The 22,804-nt window shown below is 51.8% G+C and overlaps 1 protein-coding gene and 1 long non-coding RNA gene across 4 annotated transcripts; one reads left to right on the top strand and one right to left on the bottom strand.

Annotated features, from left to right (window-relative positions):
* Positions 1-9,109: 9,109 nt before the first annotated feature.
* On the bottom strand, positions 9,110-19,279 carry LOC123479335 (uncharacterized). 3 transcript variants are annotated; one of them, XR_006654922.2, is made up of 5 exons: positions 16,924-19,279; positions 16,083-16,152; positions 10,915-11,170; positions 10,717-10,861; positions 9,110-10,316 (listed from the first exon to the last, which is right to left on the bottom strand). It is a non-coding gene; the product is annotated as an uncharacterized lncRNA (long non-coding RNA). The 3 variants fall into 3 exon arrangements; XR_006654924.2 differs by having other exon boundaries at positions 9,110-10,261; positions 10,717-10,836; XR_006654923.2 differs by lacking the exon at positions 16,083-16,152 and having other exon boundaries at positions 10,717-10,836.
* Positions 19,280-19,428: 149 nt separating this feature from the next.
* CIAO2B (cytosolic iron-sulfur assembly component 2B) lies at positions 19,429-21,358 on the top strand. Its single transcript, XM_053916043.2, has 5 exons — positions 19,429-19,641; positions 19,798-19,875; positions 20,126-20,251; positions 20,669-20,714; positions 21,148-21,358. Exons 1-5 carry the CDS (start codon positions 19,495-19,497, stop codon positions 21,243-21,245), a joined length of 495 nt encoding a protein of 164 aa, XP_053772018.1. The 5' UTR covers positions 19,429-19,494; the 3' UTR covers positions 21,246-21,358.
* The last annotated feature ends 1,446 nt before the right edge of the window (positions 21,359-22,804 follow it).

Here is a 22,804-nt window from a genome sequence, read left to right as displayed (position 1 = left end):
AAGTTCAAGGGAGCTGGAGGAGGACGGGTGGGAGTGCAGAGCAGGGCATAGTACTCTGTGAGCCTCATGGGGGTGGGAAATGATGTCCTGAGGGAAAGGGATGAGAAAGCCTGCCAGGCTGACCCAGAACAGCAACACCACAGACAGCCTTTGGCAACTCCAGGCCACAGGGTAACCCACACTCGGCATTGTCTGGCGTCCAACTGGCCAGGAGGACCGGGAAGCAAGCCGCAGGCTGAAGGAAACCATCTCCTCAGCTGACCTCTGCATGCTTTTTTTGTTTTTGTTGTTGTTGTTATTAAAACATTTTTAAACTTACTTTTAAAACAGAATTATAGAAAATTAATAGAGGAAAGTTTCGCCTGTGTCAACTATATTTAGCTCTGTGCTTCTGTCCAGCTGTGTTTGGATTGGTCCAGGTACTACCCTAAGGAGGGTTTTGCTCAGAGCCAGCTCTGGTAGGGCCCACCAACAGAAGCCTGAGGGTATCTATTTGTTACCTAGAAACACCCTCCTCACCCCCCAAATCTGGCTGAATTCTCTGAAGCCCCACTGCTTGGAGCCTTCCTTTCCTAACCATTCAGCCAGCCCAGGGCCTCCTCTTCCTTACCATCTTGGGCGGGCAGCTGCTCCTGTCAGAACCCCAGACTGGTCTTGAGTGGATGGGCAGAGAATGTACAATAACACGGAACAGGGGATGGGAACCCTCAATCGTCTGGCTCTGAGCTGGGCACTTTCATGTCCCTTATTTCAGTTCATTCACACAACCACCTTCTAAAACAGGTCTTCTTGTCCCCATTTGACAAGTGACAAAATAGAGACTCTGAAAGGGTAAATAAGTGACCATCGGACAGTGACAAGACCCTGACCGATCAGAGATAACAGAATGGCTAAGTGTGGAAGTATATCGTCTTCGTTCACTCCTCGCCCGTAACCTTGCAAGTTTGATGTTATTGACCCTACTCTTCAATGAAGAAACTGACGCTCAGGGGGGCTCGAGATCCCAGGGTCATGTTCTTAACCGTCCCACTCTAAGGCCTCTGCTGGTGAAGATGTCAAGGGTCCTGCCTTTCTCCCTAACTGCACTGTGAGCTCATGCAGAGCTGCGGCTGGGGTCATTCCTCCTGGGGCACCCAAACACGCTCCCAAAGGGTCCCAAACAGGTTGCATGAAGGGGTCTTATTGTGGACCTTGTGGCAGGATGTGGCCCTTGCCCTTGATGGCTGTGCATTCCTGTCCCCGAGCCCAACTGTTTGTCCTTCGTTTACTTGGAAGGTCAAGGCCTAGACTTCCTGCCTCCCCAAGTCCAGTAGAAAGATTGGCTTTATCCCAGTCTGGTGCCAGCAGCCACCTACATCTTCCTCTCCTTGAAACGGGAGTGAGGTCCTCCTAGGTCCCTGAGACTCTGGTGCATTTTTTCTAAGGAAACCATTTCCCTTCAGTTACTGAGGAAATATTGTACCATCTAGAAGTTGAAATAGGATCTGAAGCCACAAATGAGACTTGAAGGGGGTGGGAGAGAAGGGAAATTAGTGGCTGGCACAGTGCCTAATGCCCTAGCTCTATCCAGCTTCTAGTTTCTGGGTAGAGATGGGCCTAAGTCCAGGATGAGGGTGTCATCTGTCTGAATGAGGCTGTTTCCTGAGCCCTAAAGAATTCTTTTTTGAGGTATAATTTACATACCATAAAATTCACCCTTAGGCCCCTAAGAATCTCCCCTACCAGGAGGTTCGTTCTCCCCCCTTCTCAGCTCCCCTGCCACTCTCCCCCACTAGCTCAGTCGTTCCAGAGGGAGAGGGAAGCGGAGAGGAGCAAGTTTCCCCAGAATAGCATTTCTTCAGCGTTGGGATCAATAAACCCGTTTGCTTAAAAGGAACCAGATGATTTCATCCTTGTAATTACAAGTTTGACGTTTGCAAATCTTGCCCAGGCTCCAAATGAGCCTCTTTGTCATGGGAGGCGAGAGATTTGTCTGGGTGCCTGGGGAAGGGGACTGAGCCTGGTGTGGTGGGAAGAGGGCGAGGCTGGGGTCAGGAGTTGTGGCTGACCACCTTTGAGGGCTGCTTTGGGCTGCACTCCTTCCTCTTCCCAGCTCTCCAAGTTTCTAGTGGGTGATAGGAAACAGACTAGACCAGTAGTCACTGACCTTTTTGGCACCAAAGACTGGTTTCCTGGAAGACAATTTTTCTATGGACCAGGGCGAGGGGGGATGATTCAAGCACATTACATTCAAGCTCACTTCCTGTTGTGTAGCCTGGCTACTAACAGGCCTGGATCAGCACCAGTCCATGGCCCGGGGAGATCGGGGACCCTTGGACTAGACTAGGGGACTAAAGAATGACAGCGGTGAGCTCTAACCACACTGTTCTTCTGCCTAAGCCCCTCCCTCAAGTCTCCCATTTGCCTGTGGCAGAAAGGCAAAGGCCCTCAGCTGCATATTCACGACCTCCTGATAATCATTACTTTCCTTTCTAATCCCAACCCCCTCCAGGTCTCCCCACGGCACCCTGCAATCCAGCCATCCTGGCCTGCTTGCATTTCCCACGTGCCTCAGGGCCTTCGCTTTTACTACTCTCCCTGTCTAGCGTGATTTTTCCTGCTTCTTTGCAGGGAAAACTCATACTTTTTCTTTAAATACGAGTCCAAGGGTCTTTGATTGTCCTACACAGAATGACTGCCCAACAGCATCCCCTCATTCTATCATTTGAGGCCATGTGATGTGCCAGGGAGATGGTCAGCCCACCTAGGACACTGTGACACCCCAGGTTCTGGGAGTATTGGCTCCCCACTAATTTGTTTATCTTACTACTGTGCAGCCTCCATAAGAGTGTCTCTTAAATTGTTCTAATTATTTAAAACTTGGTAGACAATTTTGGAAATGAAGGAAAAAAAAGAGTCCCATCACCTCAAAACAATCATTGCTAACATTTCAGCATTTCAGTATGTTTTCTTTGGCCTCCTTCCATCCACAGTTCTTCATACAGTTATGACAAACTATAGGTACAGTTTTGAATGCTGTATTATTCTAACCCTATGGCATAAATATTTTCTCATGCAATCATATAAAACTCCTAATGGCACCTTGGCCAATCACCTATTGTTGGGCATTTATTTTGGTTGCTTGCTATTATTCAGTGTTATAAAATAGGCTTCTGTGAACATCGTGGGTCTTAAAGCTTTTTCTTCAAAGTTGTGGATAGTAGAACCACTATGTCAAAAATATGAGCTTTTAAAGGTTCCTGATACCTGTTGCCAGATTTCTCCCTCGAGTCTTAAAAATCAGTTTCTTCCTCCTCACATTTCTCTTCTCAGCATCTCAGACACAGGAAATGCCAACCAAGAATAAACCAAGACCTGCAGGTAGATATCAATGGATCAATAAAGGAACGTTGAATAATTCAACGCTCACTTCTGGCTCGTTATTGACTCTTGAATCCAAATGCATCCGCTTTTACCTTCTCTCCTTTTGTCTCCCTGCTGATGGTGCCTTGACACTCTGCTTTGTTCTTGGATTCTTTCCCACATTTCCTAAGCTCTAAACCATCCTGGCAGGCCAGCTTTCCCCTTGTGCTGTAATATTGCCTTGTAAATCGGCAGTCAGAATTACTAGCTCACGGCAACCTCACCAGCCTGCCTTACCTCTAGGTACACAAGTTAATAAAGCAAACACTAACTCTCTTCCTCTAGATGATACTTCTGAGCGAATGGGCAAGGAGTTCAGCTTCAGCCTTGGCTAACTTCCTCTGTCTAGTTTGCTTCTTTCTTCTTTCTCAGACAGGCAAATTCGTATTCTTTCAATAAATGTGGGTCCAGAGTCTTCTGAGAAGCCTTTCTCCACTGTACTGGGCAAAATGATTGGTCCACAATATCCCCTCACCAATGCCTGCCCTAGACACTGAACCCAACCTCCTCAAAGGCACCCTGTTGTCTTGGTAGCTTTCCTAGCCTCACCTTTTTTTTTTTTCCATTCCTATCCTCCCCCTGGCCCCCGCCCCCAGCCATCCTAGCCTCACCTTATGCTAATTTCATCTTGCTCCCTTCTGCGCAAGGGGAGCTCCCAGCATGCCTTGCAACTTAGGTAGTGTTGGAGATTGAGATGGACACAGAGATGCCATGGATAGGCTGGATAGAACACATTGGGTTGCGAAGACTGACCAATGCGGATGTTTTGGGTTAGATGGCGACTGAGCAATCACCCAAACAGAGCCTTCTCTGAGGCACGTGTAGTATAAAGTGTGAGTGTGTGTAGGTGGTGAGGCGGCAGGTAATGGAGTTCAGGTTACTTCTAGGGTGCCTGTTCACTCTGTAAACCAGGTAAGTGGTGCCCCCTGGAGGTGTATGCTGCAACAGCTCTTCTGCCTGCCATACTTGGGTGCTGAGAGGGAGGCATGTGCCACCCAGGATAGTGGGTTCCATACCTGGGTGGTTTCCTTGCTTTTCTCATTAGACTCCACTACCGAGGTTTGATTGGGCATGATTGCATCCTCACTCTTGGGAAAATGATTCTTTTCCCAGATGTGCTGAGTTTTGTAGATATGTTAGTTACCTACTGCTAAGCAATGTCAGGATTTCACATGGCAGAGAGGATCAGAGAGGCCAGCTGAATGTCGGAGATCACACAGTAGAGGAACAGTTGTATTGGAACCCATGAGCCCTGCCCATGAGCAGCTTTTCTTAGCAATGCAGGATCGCATGATTCTAGAGCAACAAATCGATGGTAACGCCTGCAGCAGATGCTGAAAGGCCCAGCAACAGGGTCAGAGGTCTAGAGACTTGGGTCTGGGGTCTCTGGAAGGCCTCGGAGGCTACCAGTCCTTCCCCTCGGCCAGAAGAGCTGCTCCTTAGGAAAGAGACATGAATCAGTCAGAGGCACCCGTACCAGCTTTTGATGAATATTCCCACCACTGCTGCAGATTTCCTGAAAGGCTTTTCTTCCACCTTCAGGCTACCCATTGAAAAGAGTTCTTGCTCCTTCACTGTAGGAGATCCGTAATGATCACCCAGCAGCTCCTTGGTGAGGTCCCTGGCATGCTCTACCACGGTGCCTGTGGCTGAAGGGGCTGGGAGTAAACACGAGTCCTGGGCTACGGATGGAGAAGCCTGGGCTGCAGTAGTGGCCCACCACCAGCATTGCTCCCAGCACACAGCTGAGAAGAACCAGGACTGGAGAGGCAAGGGCCAGGACAGGCCCAGACAGGAACACACAGCTCCCAAATTCTGCCTACAAGAGGCATGCTGAACTCTGCTCCATGAGGTCATCTGATCTCAGCCTCTGAGTTCTTTCAGACTCCCCTTCTGATTTGCTCCACAGACAAATAGGCACAAATCCAATTCCTTGTGGCCATGGAGCTATTATTGTGATAACAGAGGGTCAGTGGTGGGAGGTTGGAGTGCTGTCTTGATTGGCTTTCTGTGGAGACGAATGGGGATTGCAGGGGGTTCCCCAGCAACACCTGCCCTGCCTGCACCCCTAACCTTGACTGGACTCTTTCTCGGGCTTTTTCCTGGTCCCAGTGAGTAGGGGCTGAGGTCCCCCTAACCCTGGGGAGGGGTCACATGAATTCCCAGCCTAGGCCAGCTAGGAGAGCTGGCTGGGAGAGCTCTGAACCAGAGTGCTCAGGAGCCATTCTATTGCCCAGGAGCCGTACACTGGTGGGGGAGTGTCAGCACTCACCTCCTGCCTTGGCCCAGCACTCCTTGGAACAACAGGATACCTAGGAGCCTTCTGTCTCCCATCCCCTCATTGTGAACAAGTCCTGTCCATCTGCTTTATGAACTTACTTGCTCTGTACCACCCTCCCCTGTTCTCTCCACTTGTATTCTCTCCTCCAGTCGCTCTGTTCTCTGTGACCTCTAAGATCCTTCTGGAAGATAGATCTGGCCAGGACCTGTCCCTCCCATGGCTCTCCAGTGCCTCAGGGTAGAGTCCAAGCTCCCTCCCAGGCCTCTCAGGAAGTCTCCTCTCTTAGACTTCCTGGTCGGCTATACAGACACAGAGCTGCTCGGATAAGACAGGCTAATTCCTGCCTCTAGGCCTCTGCTCCTGCTGTACCCTCTGGCAGACAGGGCTGACTCTTCCCCACCTCCACTCCCTCCATGCTTTCCTATTGGTCCTTTCAGACACTGTTTCCCCCCCACAGCCCAAGGTAGGTCATCTCCTCTGTGCTCCCACAGGGTTTCCAGTTGACCCTTTCCATCAACCCTTAGGCCCTAAGGGGTGTCCAACTTTTTGGCGTCTCTGAGCCACACTGGAAGAGTTGCCGTGGGGCCACGTGTTAAATACGTTGCAACACATAATCACAAAAAAATTTCATAATGTTTTAAGTAAATTTACAATTTTGTGTTGGGCCACATTCATAGCCATCCTGGGCCACATGTGGCCCGCAGGCCGTGGGCTGGACACCCCTGCTTAGGGGGTCTCCGTGGTCAAGCAACTGGGGTGAGAAACATTGCTGCCCAGATGTTGTCACCTTCTGAGTGCCCAGGCTCTGCCCTCATCCAGCCTGAACAGCCCCCGACTCTGCCCTGTCTGTCTGTCCACGTGCCTGTCTTGCTGTGTGTCTTCCTGTTTCCTTCCTCACCCCCTAACTTTCTTGGCAGATTGGTCCACTGTCTCTCTCATCTCTCTCTGTTCCTTTCCTTGTGCTTTAATACACTTCCACCTCCTTCCGTGAAGGGTTCAGGTGGTGTTTGCCTTCCTTCCTCACTCAGTCCCCATAGCCCAATTTCCTGCAGACTCTCTCTCCCTCTCCACACAGTTAATGGCCTTGGTACATGGAAAGGGGCATTCTCACTCCTTTAGAGAAGTGATCCCCTGTCCTTCCCAGAAAGTCTGACCCAGCAGGGCCTGAGGGAGGTTCTACAGTGCACAGCAAGCCCCCAGCCCTTCCCTACTAAGGTCAGACCTCAAAGAGAAGAGATGAGAGCAGGGAAGGGTGCCAAAAAAAGGCCACCCTCAGCCCCATGACCTGTCAGGGGCCTCGGCACTTCTAACCCAGCCCCTTGTGGCATTGATGGGGGAAAAAGAAGTATTGTGCCACAAATCTCTTTGGTCAGCCCCATTTGTGGTCCTTCTAACTGACTGCTTCTGTCCTTCTAGAAACTTCAGCCTCACCCAGAGTGTGTCTTAGGTATAGGCCCATCTTGTTCCTCACTACAGGGCCCCAGTGTCCAGTCTGGGCTGGAAAAAGGGGCCAGTGGGGAAGGGGAAACCTTGAAGTGGTGGTGTGTGCTCCTGATGCTCTCTGGCAGCCCCTCGCTCCTCTACCTGATGCCTCCCTGGACTTCAGAGCTTCTCTGAGCTCAAAGTCCCAGCCAAGCCCCTGGAATCTCTGCCTGCGTAGTCTGGGGCTCCTGGAGGGCAGGCCTGATTCCTCTGGGTCTCCCAGAGCCCACAGGTGGGCGAGTCAGGTTGCGCAGGACATGGACCCAGGGGAGGAAGTCCATGCATTCTCTGATCAGTGATGAGCACCTGTGGCCCTGTACTGCCCACCCACCCTGCTGCCCACCTCCCTGCAGCAGGGGGCTGATCCTTCACAGCCGAAGGTTTCTAAAGCCAGGTCCTGCCACGGCCACCAGCAGGGAACTACTCTGGGTATGGCCAGCTCAGGTCTAGCCTTGCAGGTCCCAAAGCCAGGGGGATCATGAGGCCATACGAGGGCTTGGTCAGAGCCTGCCTGAGAATGGGGCAGCCCTGCTCCCACTGTGCCAGAGGGCGCAGGCTGTCGAAGGCGCAGAAGCCATCACTGGGAGGGAGGCCCCCATCCGGCTTGCCCCCACCACTCAGCCTCGGCGTTTCAGCTCGCGGCGCCCCCGCGTCCGCCAGGGCTCTGGCCCTGCGCCAGGCAGCTGGATCCAACACCGCAGTTGGCTGGAGGCGGCTGCGCATCCCCTGGGGCTCCCAGGCAGCCGGCGCTGTCGGCCAGGCAGGGGGGGAGGCTGGTGAGCCTGCGGCAGGAGCCTGGGGGCGGGAGGCAGCGGTCAGAGGGGGCATTACGTAGGGGAGGCATCTCCCGCACTAATTGGCCCTTTCCCAGCCGCCTTGGCCAGTAATTGCTGCGGGAAGGGGGGTGGGGTGGGGTGGGAGCAGGGGGCTGGCGGGTATTGGAGGAGAGGAAGGGGCACTGCTTCCGGAGCGGGGAGTTGAGCTCAGCAGTAGCTGAGCCGCAGGGCCCCTCCACAGGCATGTTTACGCGCTGTTTCTACGCCACCTTTGCATGCGGACACTTCGTCCTCGCGGTGGCCCTGGGGAGCCGAGTTAATGGGGGGGGGAAGGGGAGGGAACCACAAAGGTGTGTGTGTGGCGGGGGGCTTCACCAAGATCCAACCATCCTTGAGAACTATTCACTAAGAGGTGGGGCCTGGCCGGGGCTTTAGGACTCTGGGTGGCCGTCGGGGAACCCCAGTACAGGCAGGAAGACAGGATGGAGACAGGGCAGTAGGTAGCTCTACCCTCCCACCTCATCTAGCAATGCTGCCTGGGGAGGATCACGCTGGAAGACTGGAACCTTCCCGAGCTGGAACCGGAGCTGGGGAAGGCAGGGGCCAGCCCACCATCCAGTCTGCCCCCTCGAGGTCTTACAGGCTCAAATTTCTAGAGGCCCCAGAGTTGCCCTGAGAGTCCTTTCTAATCCTGGCATTTGCTGCAGCCTGGTCGGGCCCTGACGGATCCCTGGCTCCTGCTCAGCTGAACTCGGAATTGGGGAAAGGATAACCTCTAGACAAGTGGCTGGTGGAAAAGGCTTCTTCTCCAGACATGTGGAAAGCCTGGAGGGGAGAACTGAGGGATCCTCAGAAGCAGGCCTGGACCAGCTTAGAGTCAGACCTCTGGACCTCCAGGTCAGGATGCCCCCTGCAGGCACGGGGGTGAATCAAGCCCAGCTGGACCACCTCCCCTGGAGGATCTCCCTCCCAGCCCTCAGGCTTTCACTGATGAGGGCCTATTTGGTTGCCTGTCCCCTGGTTAGAGGTGGGTAGGGTACTCCGCCAGCTCTGCCTCCCCCGAGAGTGGAGCTGTCACACCTCCTCTGGGGGCCACCCTTCCTCAGGGATTGTACCAGATCAGAACGGAAGTGGCAGGGTGAGTCAGACAGGCCTGGGTCAAAATCCCACTCTGCCACCACGAGGTCACAACCTTCAGCAAGATCTTCATGTCTCTGTCTCAGTTTCTTCATCCACAAAGTAGGGGTAATAAAATCCATGTGACAGGTTTATTGTGAAGAAAGGGGCTTTTCCTCTCCTCCAACCATCCCTTTGCTTTGGGGGCTTAGATGCGGGGGTATGAAGGATGGGGTGCTCTTGACTCCACAGGTCTCTGCAGCTTCCAGTTGTCTGAGAGACTCAGGGAGACCTAGGAACAGAGAGCCTCCTCAGCATTGCAGTTTGGGACATAAAGTGTCTGGGACACGACATGAATGCTCACGGCATTATTCACAGTAGCCAAAAGGTGGAAGCAACACAAATATTCGTCAACATGGAATAAACAACATGTGGTGAACGGATAAACAACTGTAGTATGTCCACACAACGGCATATTATTCAGCCTTAAAAAGGGGTAAAATTCTGACACATACCACAACATAGATGAAACTTGATGACATGCCAACGAAATAAGCCAGGCAAAAAGGGACAAATATTGTATGATTCCACGTATGTGAGTTAAATAGTCAAATTAATAGGAGAGAAAGTAGAGTAGTGGGTACGAGAATTTGGAGGTAAGAGAGAAGGGGGAGTTACTGTTTAAAGGATGCAGAGTTTTAGTTTGGGGTGATGAAAAAGTTCTGGAGATAGTGATGTTGACTGCACAACAACGTGAATGTACTTAATGCCACTGAACTGGACACTTAAAATGGCTAAGTCGATCTAGTTTATGTTATGTATATTTTACCACCAACCCCCACCCCCAAACAAAACAGAACAGAACACCTGTGGGCCAAGCTAGAGTATGCCGAGGTCAAGTTGCAGGACAGGCCAGAGAGTGAGAAGTCTGGAAGCAGCACCAAGACCCAAACCGATGGACAAGTGGACATGGAGTGTGGATGTCCTGAGGGGGGCACTTGAGACAATGATGACAAAAGCCAAGTGTTTTGCAGCCCAGGCAACTTCGCTGTAGCTCTCCTTGCCTGAGTGTGGCACCCAGGCTCAGCCCGACAAGGACCAGGCAGCAACACTCCCTTCCTCCAAGGGCTCAGATCGCGAACAGGCTGGTGGAGGGTGGTGCTCATGTCAGCGATATCTCTGGATTCCGGCTTCCAGTATTGGGCTGGGCAGAAACCAGAGAGTTGGAAATGACTTGAATGCTTGAATAACTGAAGACTCTGGAAATGGGACAAAGAGAGGGACTCACTCTAGGGACCTTTAGGACCTGGTGACTGGGGAAAGCTGAAGGAGAAGGGACATCAGGTCTAGCAGTGGACAGGAAGACTGTCCATACGTGTTGGGGGGCCAGACTCGCCCTGTGTGGGCAAAGTTGGCCCAGTATTTCATAATCCGGAGGCTCAGTACCCTCTCCCCATCTGTGGAATGTCCTGGGGGCAGAATGGGATGTGGCATTTGGGGCAGGGCATGGGGTGCTGACATCCCACCCTGCTCCTCCTGTTACTGTCTCCATGCTAGGAGGCTTTCATTTGGGAGAACATTCCAGATAGAGGGGTGGGTCCCAATACAAAGGTGGGGAGACTAGACACCCCATGGGGGTGTCAGGTGAGGTGTTAGCACCTTCGGGCAAGGGACATCCAAAGATGAAGTGGATATTGTCCCCGCCAGTGTGGAGTTTCTCAATGACGCCGGTGGGAGCGTGGCGCTCAAACTCGTACAGGCAGACAGGGAAGCCAGCATCTAGGAATGAGAAAACCAAGGGGGGCTGCAGGGAAGTCTGAGCCTGGGCTTCTCATCCTCCCCACGCTACCCACCCACCTGCATCGAGCAGGGGAAGAGCTTGGCCTTCAGAATCAAGGGACAAGATTTGAATCCTGTCTGGCATAGGTGGTGGCATCTCTGACTCCTTCCCAGGGCTCTGGTGGTTCTGGGGCAGTGAATCTACAAGCACCCACAGGAAGTCTGGAGAAGTGGACTCCTAGGAAGACACTGATGGACATCTTCACGTGCATCTGCTTTCCTTGGAGGATCTCATATTCAGTAACTGCCAGAGGCTTCTTGGTGTTCCGGGCACCTAGGAAGAAAGGAGAAGGGTCACCTTGACCACTGAAAGGACACTGACCCATCATCTGCCGTGGGCATCTGCAGCAGCTTGGAGCTTTCGCAGCAATTGTATATCTGCCCACTTTGTCTATATTGCTCTCAGGATTTTCCTTTCTCGTTATTGGATTTACCAAAGCTGTGTTGGTAGGTGCATAAAAGTTATGTTCACCTACTTTTGCTCACCCCTGTATGCATTCTCACTCATATACACACTCACAGAATACTCACATGTACATGCAAATTTATACATACATATGTATATATGAGCACAGCTCATTTACAAACATGTAGAAATACAAGAGTTAAATGCATGCCCATATGTATACGTATATATGCATGTGAGTATAATTAGACTTAGGTTACAATGTATCCATATTTAGCATATATTCACATATTATACATGCAAACACACACACACAGATTGCAGGCATACCTACATGATAGCTACCTCTTGGAATAGATGCAAACTAGGCCACATGCCCTCTGCCTATGGGCACTTCTTCCTCTAACAGGCTCTCATCTTGCCCCACTTGGTTGCCAAGCGCTGCTGAGGCCTCACATCTGTTGCCCCTCCCTGAAAAACCCTGGTCATTTCTTCCCCTCCTTCCTTATCAAAACTGAATTGTTCTGTGCCCTGGCGCCCTGAGGCTTACTCTGCAGTGACAGAAAGCAGATCTGATCCAAGTCTTACTGAACTTGGCCGTGCATCAAAAAATCTGGGGGAAATCATTGCAAAAATATAGATTACTAGGCCCCACCCTACACCCTCCGAATGAGAATCTCATGGTTGTACGAGGAAATTTTGATGCACCCGGTTATTGGAATAGCACTGGGAATGGGTGTGATAGAGCCCAGCCTCACACCGACAGCTGCCGGTGGCCGAGATACCTGTCTGCCCTCATTCCAGGTCTCTGCAGGTCTCACACAAGCAATCTCTGGGCACAAAGGAGTGGCTGTAATTGTGGCCCTTTCGGGCATGGAGGCAGGCCAGTGGGGGCAAGGGATCCTCTCCCACCTCCTCTGTGTGGGTAGTTCTCTGCAGTTTGCGAAGCTCTTTCACAGGTATGCCGAGACAAAGAAATACAGCCCAAGTGAAATAACAGATCAAAACGCCAGAAAAAGAACTAAGTGACGAAGAGATAGCCAACCTATCAGATGCAGAGTTCAAAACGCTGGTAATCAGGATGCTCACAGAAATGGTTGAGTATGGACACAACATAGAGGAAGAAGTGAAGGCTATGCAAAGTGAAATAAAGAAAATATACAGGGAACCAACAGTGAAGGGAAGGAAACCAGGACTCAAGTCTATGATTTGGAACAGAAGGAAGAAATAAACATTCAAGCAGAACAGAATGAAGAAACAAGAATTCAAAAAAAAAAAATTGAGGAGAGGCTTAGGAACCTCTGGGACAACTTTAAATGTCCCAACATCTGAATAATAGGGGTGCCAGAAGGAGAAGAGGAAGAGCAAGAAATTGAAAGCTTATTTGAAAAAACAACCAAGGAAAACTTTCCCATCTGACAAAGGAAATAGACTTCCAGGAAGTCCAGGAAGCTAGAGAGTCCCAAAGAAATTGGACCCAAGGATCCTGGAACACATCAAGACACATCATAATTACATTACCCAAGATTAAAGATGAGAGAATCTTACAAGCAGCAAGAGGAAAGGAGACAGTTACCTACAAAAGAGTTCCCACAAAACTATCAGCTCATTTCTCAAAAGAAACCTTGCAGGCAAGAAGGGGCTGGAAAGAAGTATTCAAAGTCATGAAAGGCAAGGACCTACATCCAAGATGACTTTGTCCAGCCAAGCTATCATTTAGAATGGAAGGGCAGATAAAGTGCTTCCCAGTTAAGGTAAAGTTAAAGGAGTTCATCATCACCAAGACCTTATTATATGAAATGTTAAAGGGACTTATCTAAGGAAAAGATAAAAAATACGAACAGTAAAATGACAGCAAACTTACAACTATCAACAACTGAACCTAAAAAACAAAAACAAAAACAAACTAGGCAAACGACTAGAATGGGAACAGAATCAGAGAAATGGAGATCACCTGGAGGGTTATCAGCAGGGCGGGGGATGGGAGAGGATGGGGAAAAGGTACAGGGAATAAGAGGCATAAATGGTAGGAACAAAATAGACAGGGGGAGGTTAAGAATAGTATAGCAAATGGAGAAGCCAAAGAACTGATATGTATGACCCACAGACATGAACTAAGGGGGTTGGGGGAATGCTGGTGGGAGGTTGGGTGCAACGCAGAAGGGAATAAAGGGGAGAAAAAAATGGGACATCTGTAATAGCATAATCAATAAAGTATACTTAAAAAATAAAACCTTGATGTGATGATGTTTGTCTGTCTTACACATTTACTCAAATTTCTCAAACTGTACACCTAAAATGGGTGAATTTAATTATATGTCAATTAGTATTCCATAATAAAGCTGTTAAAAAAATAAAACAAGATTATTGAAATGAACCCTAAAAACTAGTCCTGGGAACCCACTTTTGGGAAGTGTATTTCGCATCTGCAGGATTGAAAAACGCTGATACATGCATGCCACACGTGCTCAATATGTGCTTTCAGGATGCAGGGGAAGCATAATGCACTTGTCAGCGTTCACTGTAAGGAAAGCTCTTTCCGCCAAGTTCAAATCAGCCCGGGCTTAAGGTTATCTTTGTCTGCCCTCAAGTGGCCAAAGTGGGCAGTGCAGGGACCTTCATTCTCCAAGCCCAATTTCAAGAGGCTCTATGGTTGGACTTAAATGCAATGGAGGGAAAGAAGGGGGACTTTCCTCCTGGGGAATCTAGTGCATGGAAATGGCAAGTTGATCATAATTACGAGCAAGGAAGGAGTCCTAGGTCTATGAGAAGAGAGATACAGCCTCAGTGACAGAGAGAAAGTGCTTTGGTGGAACAGAGAGGCCATGTGAACACAATCTTGTAACTTCACACTGGAATAAAACACGAGAGAGGGTTTTTCTTGGGGGGAGAAGGGTGGGTGATGGGAGGAAAAGTTTAGGGAAAACAATGAGATATGTAGGAAAACTGATCATGTGGATGCCTACGGTGAGTTGGGGATGATCAGCAGAGGTGATGGGGTGGGGTTGGTTGACACGGGGAATTCCAACAGGCAAGGACACCTCCCTGGATGGAGAGCCACTGGGGAGCCAGAGGACAAGAATGTCTCCTAGACATGCCTGGACCTTCTGGCCCCTGAATTCTACTTGCAGGAAACATGCTGCAGATAAACATCTGGGATGTGCTATGACTGTGTGAGTTTGGGCCCTGGAGTGTCTGCGGAACCCCTAACGATAAAGACAAAACTTCAGGAGGCAGGCGACAGAGGAATCCACCTGGTTATCCTGGCCGCTGTGCAGCGGGCTCAGGCTCCAGGCGCCCCAGGCGAGCCCGTGAATTCTTCCAAAAAATGGAATCGGTCACCTCTGCGAGGCACAGATAAGTCAGTGGGTGTACTGTTTAATCTGGGGGGTACTGGGTGGGGACAGAGACTTGACATTCTCAGGAGCTGGGAGCCTCGGTGGCTGAGACCTTGGAGTTCCAGGCTCCTGGTGCCTAGGTTTTCTATTGGCCACTCACAGGTATGAGAGCATCTAGGGCTTGCTGAGAGCCAGGTGTCCATTTCCCAAAGGACTCCCTTCCAAGGAAGAGGAGAGAGGGTGGGGAGGTGGTGGAGGTGAGGAAGAGAGGGTGGGGCCTAAGCCCAGTGGGGTGCTGGGGAAGTAAACTGGCCGTTGGAACCTGCCCTTCCACAGATTTGCAGCGGGTTTTATTGACTGTGTCTACCAAGAGAGGACTCGTGGCAGGCTTGGCAACTAACGTCAATTATTTATTCTTTTTTTAAAAGTTTACTTTATTCTCATTTGAGAGAGAGGAGAAGGAAGAGAGAGAAACATCGATTGGCTGCCTCTTGCATGTGCCTCAACTGGGGATCAAACCCACAACCTAGGCAAGTGCCCCATCCTGGGAATCGAACCTGCAACCTTTTAGTTATGGGATGACATTCCAACCAACTGAGCCACACCAGGCAGGGACTCGATTATTTATTCTCAGTGAATGGTTGCTGGATAGATGGATAGATGGAAGAATGAATGAATGGTTACGTGAAGGAGGGAATAAGCTACTGGCTCCTCAGTGGGCATGTGTGGGCACATGTAGCGAAACCTACCTGCACACAAGCCCACCCTCCCCCCCCCCCCCAGACACGGGGAGCTACTGCTCTGTGTGCTTCTCCTTGGCCTCCATGAGCTCTGGGATCTCCTGAGGCAGGGTCTTCATCCATAACTGGAACCTGTGGGCCTTCAGGGCCCGGCCCACTGCAGGCTGTACATCCAGCTGCAGGTGCTGCTCCTCCTGCACACACGAGCCAGGGGGAAACCCACAGTGTTGGGGCTCCTGTGGACATGCCCTCCTGGCAGGGCAGTGCAGGGTCACTGTGAGCTCCACTAAGCCCAGACCTGAGCACCCTGACTAGGGTCAGGCAAGGCCGCCAAACAGGCCAGGTGGGCTTGGGGGATGAGAGGGCGGAGCTTCCAGAAGTAGGAAAGAAACTACCCCCTGCCAGAGTGTCAGCTCCACCAGGAGGCAGGAGGAACTTGGGCTGTTTTGTCCCTTCCTGTCACAGGGAGGCTCTCCTGGTAATATAACACAGCACTGTTGCCACCCCTCTGGGCCATCCAGAGATGGACTAAGGATCCGGCACCCATAAGGCCCCTCTCCGTCCATGTGGGTCCTGAAGCTGGGGAAGAAACCACCATGCAAGGAAGAATACATGTATGCTAATGAGGTCACCACAGATAGGGGGAACCCCAGCTGGGTTCAAGCCCCCTCTGGGGGTTGAGGTAGGGGTGCGACATCTCACCCATTTTGAGCAAAGTTGGCCCAATACTTCATTTTCCTGCCCAGCAGCTGCTCCTCCTCAGTGACTTTAACTAGAGACCAAGAGGACAAGGGTCCGGATCAGGGCCAACCTCAGTCCAGCACACTCAGTCCAACTCAGTCATCTCCCACCAGACCCACCATCCCCAAGCCTAGCTTATTCCTAGCTCTTTCCCTGCCCTCCCAAGGCCTGGCTCTCTGCCCGCTTCCCACAGCCCTGGGGGTCCAGCCCCTCTACTTGCCCAAACCCCATGTTCTAACCCTGGTCTCTGGCTGACCTGACCATCTTTCCTTCTGATACTGGAAAGGCATTTAAGAAATAAATATGACCCTGCCTGGCGTGGCTCAGTTGGTTGGGCATCACCCTGCAAAGCAAAGGGTCTCTGGTTCAATTCCCAGTTAAGGCACATGCCTGGGTTGCTGGTTCGGTCACCAGTCGCATGAGAGAGGCAACTGATGGATGTTTCTCTCTCACATCAACGTTCCTCTCCCTCTTTCTCTCCCTCCCTTCCCCTCTGTCTAAAATCAATAAGCATGTCCTCAGATGAGGATAAAAGAAAACAAAAGAAACAAATGTGCCTTTGAAACATCCCCCTTTACACCTGTGCCAGACAGCCACGGTCAGGGTGGGGAGAGGTGAAGGGAGCACAGGCCTCCAATTCTGGCTCTGCCTTTCTAGAGGCCTAATCCTGGCCTCTCTCTCTGAGTCTCAGTTTCCTCATCTGTACAGTGGGGGCAATCACCCTCATTCAGGGTCCAGCTAACATCCCATCACACATCCTGGGAATGCAGGGCCTCTGAGAAACCCATTTGGGAAGACTTACCGTGGTTGCTCCAGGAAGAGGTTCCAAAGACAAAGAACATCTCATCACCATGGTCTGCCCTCACATGGGTTGGCTTGCTGTCCTCGAAGAAGCTGGACCAATGCTGGAATTCATAGAAATAGACCAGGGCATGGGAACCTAAGGGTGTGGGTGGACATGGCAGCCCCTTACCTGGAGCTTCCTTGTATCACCCACAGTTACGACGCAGGTACGTCCGTACTAGCTGGAATCTGGGCAATGTGGTGAGGGAGCCCCAGGCTGGAGCAAGGGCAGAGGGAAGGGCGCGGGTTCAAATTAAGGTCTTGGAACTTCCTAGGGTGTGGTCTTGAGGAAGTCACTGAACTTCAGTTTTCTCATCTGTAAAATGGAGGAAATGTCTCTTAGACTAGCCATAAAGATTTACCAAGATGAGGGGCATCAAGTGCCTGGTACCTAGGGGCCCAATAAAGACATGGGTTGGGACCTGGACACCAACACACCTCCCCGGGAACCTGAAGCTCTGAGCTGCCGTCTTGCCAGTCTGGCCTTAGTTACAGATGTACTCACACTGAAAATCTGCACCTTGGAGTGCAAGGACCACCAAGATGGAGTCCCCTGTCATCTCACGGAACTGGATTTAGAGGGTCTGGGGGTTCCTACTGTCTCCCGTGTACTCCTCCATCAACAGTCACCAAACTCGGGAGGCAACATCTACCCCAGGCGGATCAGGAAGAGTCAGGTTAGGCAAGCTGGCAGGGGCAGGGAGACAGCAGGGCAGGGTTCAGAAGTTGGATCCTGGGATGAGGTAAGAATGGGGGGAAGGGGCCAACCTCTGGGGTGAGGCCAGCCTTATTCACAAGGAACACTAGATGGATAAGATATCTGGGCGATGGGCTTCTCTTGCTTCGGGAAGGGAGAGGAGACCTCCACTGGGGCAGGACTCCAGGAGCCTTACCATCATGGTTAATATTTTCTGCAGAATAGCTTTCAATGCCTCTCTGTCTATTTCCTTCTGGGTGTCAGAGATTTTCAAGCCCTGGGTAGTTGGGGAGTCTCAAGTTGGGGGTAGGTTGGGCCTAGAGCTGTGAAACCCTGAGGTCCCCCCTCCCCCCCGGCCCCAAAGAGTGGGCTTCCCAGCACCTGGTGGACTGGGGCTGGGCCTCACCAAGGGGATGAGACAACCACCTCAGGGAGCTCACCCCAGGTGGTTTCAAGTATTGGGTCTGGCACAGGGTTCCCAAGCTCCCTCCTCCTTCCCATCCTGCCTCAGGTCCTGCCTCTGCAGACTTTGGCAAGTCTGACCTGGTCCGCCCGGGAGAGCCTCAACCTCAAAGAGAAGCAAGCATCCACAGGCTACTGTGCTGATCCTTGATCCAAGTCCAGCTGCAAGTTTGGCTCACAGAGGGGCACACTGCTCCTCCCCTCCCCTGTCCCTCCCTGGGATCAGTGAGTGCTTCCTTTAAGTCCAGAGTTTGGACTGGACAGGGTGTAGGTAGGGAAAGGTGGGACTGGCAGGAGAGCAGCACTGAGAGGGCAAAGGCCAGTAGCAGGCAGGCACTGGCAATGGCCTCTGCTCAGGCCCCCTTGGACCACCTCTGAAGGGGCCAGGAGGCTTCTACAGCCCCTCTGCAATACCGAGAACCCTCTCCTCAAACCCGAGCTCACTATTCTTAAAGTCATAGGCCTGACAAGGGTGTTCCAGGGTCAAGTAAGGGAGCAACAAGGGAATAAGCCAGGAACACAGGAGACCTTCCTAGAGGAGGTACACGTTACTGGAGAAATAGGAACGACCTTAAGGCAGAGAGGCGTGCATGCCCTTCATCCTGAAAGTTCCTCCTTGCTTTCAGGGATGTCTCTTGGGTCCACCTTCAAGGGTCTTCATCCCCTTATTGTCTGTCCCTGGTCTGAGGGGCCAGTCATACTTTTTTATTTTATTACTTTTAGAAAAGGGAAGGGAGGGAGACGGAGAGAAACATCAGCGTGTGGTTGCCTCTCGCGCGCACCTTACTGGGGACCTGGCCTGCAACCCAGGGATGTGCCCTACACCGGGAACCAAACCAGTGACCCTTCGCCAGACCAGCCAAGGTTCATTTAACAAACATTTGAAGAATGCCTTCTCGCCTCCCGCTGTGGGGACTCGGTAGGGCACTCCCAGGCCCAATGTGCAACGCGGATGGAGTCGCGTCCTCGGAAGTTTCCGAAACGCAGTGAACTGAGCCAGAATAGAGGCAACTCTGGGCACGGGAACGCCCGCTCGGCCTAAGGGGCAGACAGCCCAGAGGATGATGCCCGAAGATACGCCAGGCTCAATTTCAGACCGGTCTTCAGTGCCCCCGAGAGCCAGCCTCGGTTCAGCACGCTACGGCTCGCACCGCCCAGCGTCACCGTCTCCGCACCGTCGCTGGAACTGTCGCACTTTACCGGGTCCGCGGAAGGAGCGCGCGGAGGCCACGGCCCCTTCCAAACCCCAGGCTGAGAACTCCGGGCTGCGTGTCCCTCGCGCGACCCCGTCGCCCCGCCCCTTCCCGTTCCCCGGAAGTGCGCCGTGAGCAGCGGAAGTGCCTGCCGACTGTGGCTTGTAGCGGTTCCGCGATGGTGGGCGGCGGCGGCGGGGTAGGGGGCGGCCTCCTGGAGAACGCCAACCCCCTCATCTACGAGCGCTCGGGGGAGCGGCCGGTGACCGCGGGCGAGGAGGACGAGCAGGTTCCAGACAGCATCGACGCGCGCGAGATCTTCGATATCCGCCGCTGCCGGGCGCGGGCGCGTTCTCGGGGCTCTGGGAGGGGGGTGAAGTGACGTCCAGTAGTTGGTGGCGCTGTGTCAGGGCCAGGCATTCCTGGCGGAGGGTTCTGAGTGGGAAAAGGCGCGGAGTCCCTTTTCCTTCACTTGCTACATCTGATTCGCTCCATCAATGACCCGGAGCATCCACTGACGCTAGAAGAATTGAACGTAGTAGAGCAAGTTCGGGTTCAGGTGAGTCAGTCCAGCGTCCAAGGAGGGCTCCTTGTTCGGGAGAGTCAGAAAGGTTCAGCTGTAAAGGGCAGTCGTTCTCGTAGCTGAGGGACTCCTCAGGGGATCTCTGGGAGAGGGGATTGTCGTGCCTATTTTATGGATGAAGAAACTGAAGCCCATAGAAGTTACAGAACTTGCCCAAAGCAACAAACTAAGAAGAGGGGCTCTGGGCTGAAAGGGCCAAGACTTCTGACATCCCACCCTCAAGCAGGTGAGTGACCCCGAGAGCACTGTGGCGGTGGCCTTCACGCCCACCATTCCTCACTGCAGCATGGCTACCCTTATTGGCCTGTCCATCAAAGTCAAGCTTCTGCGATCTCTTCCCCAGCGTTTCAAGGTAGGTTGGAACTGTGTGCTGGGGATGGAGCAAGTGTAGTTATCTGCTACTGAGAAGAACATGAAGAGGATGAACTCGGACATCAGAATAAGACCTGACAGGATCCCAGTGAACAGAGATGAAACTGGGAGAAGCCTTTCAATGCAACGGGGCCACAAGAATAAAGGCCTGAGCTGCGGAGTGCGGAAGAGTAGTGAGGAGTGCGGCAGGGAGGGCAGTCGGGAGCTGTAGACAGGCTTGGAGTGGGGCTGGGGCACAGGCAGGCCTTTGGGTAGAAGTGGAGTGGCTGTGGGTGGGTTTGGGGTGTACCGGAAGGGTCAGAATCCAGAGGCACGATTAGGAGGTGGTGAGTAGGGGAGAGAAAAGATGGGGTCGACAGATGGTTGAGTGCTCAGGCTCTGCCTGTCTCCCTCCCAGATGGACGTGCACATTACACCAGGGACCCATGCCTCAGAGCATGCGGGTAAGTGTGGGCTGGTGCTGAGGCATTGGCCCTGAGGCTTCCCGCTTGCCATGGTGGTTTGTGGGACAAGGGGGTGGGTGGCTGCGGGGTGGAGGACTCCTCAGTGGAGGGGGCAGCCTAAACTGAAGCTGGACTGACTGAGGTCTCCCCTGTTTACTATGATTTCCCACTCCTGTTCTCTCCCTCTCCTAACGACATAGGGCCAGGGTGTGTCAGGCTTTATAGTACAGGAGGCAGATATGAGCAGCCAGGTGGGAGGGATCCCAGGTGTGGACTCAGGTGGTTCAGGTAGCCTGATCGAGGCTTGGAGTCCTGGTAAGGGGGTGATGAGGGAGGGTGCTTTGTTGGTGGAGGTATATATGTATTATTTATTTATTTATTTATTTACTTACCTCCCTCCCTCCCTCCCTCCCTCTCCCTTCTACTCATCTAGTGAACAAGCAACTTGCTGATAAGGAGCGGGTGGCAGCTGCCCTGGAGAACACCCACCTTCTGGAGGTTGTGAACCAGTGCCTGTCAGCACGCTCCTGAGCCTGGCTTTTCATCCCTAGCCTCACCCAGGGCTCATTGCCTTGTTTTCTTGAACCACTGACAATGAGAAACTAACACTTTGCATTTTGTAATAAACCCTTAATTTATATTCATGTCCCAGTGTGCCTTAGAGTCTTTCATTTTCGGGGTCACTTGGGGTTTGGGAGGAGGGGGTTCATAGTGAGTGCCTGTATTGGCCAGGTCAATGAGATGCAGTTCATTTAAAATTTTTTCCCCAGTGGTTTGATTAGGAAAAGTTGCAAGTATACCAAAAAATTGGAAAGAGGAGTGTAGCGAACATATTTGTATGTCCACCACCTGGATTCAACAGTTGTTACTATGTTACAGCATTGGCTTTATTTATGCATGTGTATAATATAAATACATTTAACAGTAATCTGCAGACACAGGACCCTTTACATCTAAGTAGCATTTCATCCTGTTTCCCAAAAATAAGCCTGTATAAGCACAGTGCTATTATCTGGCCAAAAAATGAACAATTCTAGCCCTGGTGAGTATGACTGAGTGGATTGAGTGCCAGCCTGTGAACCAAAGGGTCAGTGGTTTGATTCCCAGTCAGGGCACATGCCTGGGTTGCAGGCCAGGTCCTCAGAACGGGGCACTAGGGAGGCAACCACACATTGATGTTTCCCTCTCTCCCTTTCCTCTAAAAATAAGTAAATGAAATCTTTAAAAAAAATAAACAATTCTCATCATCTAGTATCCTGTTGTATATGAATTTCTCTAAAATATCATTCACAGTTGTTTTCTTAATCAGGCTCCAATGAGGGTTCAGGTATTTGCATTTGGTTGCTGTCTCTCTTCTTCCCAACCCCCTCCTTTTTCTTTTTTGACACTGACTTTTTTGAAAAGTCCTGGTGAGTTGTCTTGGAGAAGTACCACAGTCTAATTTGTTCCTTTGCCTGCTGTGTTTCCTGTAAACTAGAAGTAGATTGAGTTCAGGTTGGAGCGCAGGAATGCGAACCTCGCCCAGGAGTGCTGTATGCACCCTTCAGCATCCACCATAGGTGTGTGATGCCAGCTTGTCTCGCTGTTGGTGATGCTCAGTCTAGTCCCCTGGTCAGGGCAGTGACAACAGATTGAAAGGAACCTGAAGCACCTTCACCAGCCCCCAGGGAGGTGTGTGTCACTCCAGGTGCTCAGGTCTGGGGCTTCCGCCTCCCCCAGCACAGTGGCCAGAGCACAGTTGGTCCCCAGGACAGACCCTGGGGCTTAGACCTCAGATCAGCCAGGTAGGAGCCAGGTAATGTGTGGTTCCCTGCCTTGGTTTCTTCCTCTGAGGATAAATGAGGATATTAAGACGCTTTGCCCTGCCCCCCGCATCCCTGCTGAGGCTCCGATGTGACTGACTATGGGCAGAGACCTCCAGAGGCCTCAGCAGGAAGCCGGGCCATTTGGCAAACCTGTTCTTGAGGGCCGCCGACAACCTTGAGCCTGAGGAACTTTACGGACACTAGTTGGGCAGTTCTTGATCCAGCTCGGTGTGGCAGTTGCTATTCTTTATTATCCCTATTTTGCAGGTGAGGAGATGAGCTTCT

The sequence above is a fragment of the Desmodus rotundus genome, chromosome 12, assembly GCF_022682495.2.
Source record: "Desmodus rotundus isolate HL8 chromosome 12, HLdesRot8A.1, whole genome shotgun sequence".
NCBI classification, from domain to species: Eukaryota; Metazoa; Chordata; class Mammalia; order Chiroptera; family Phyllostomidae; genus Desmodus; species Desmodus rotundus.
The sequence above is the reverse complement of the archived record's forward strand: the minus strand, read 5'-3'. Positions and strand labels throughout refer to the sequence as shown.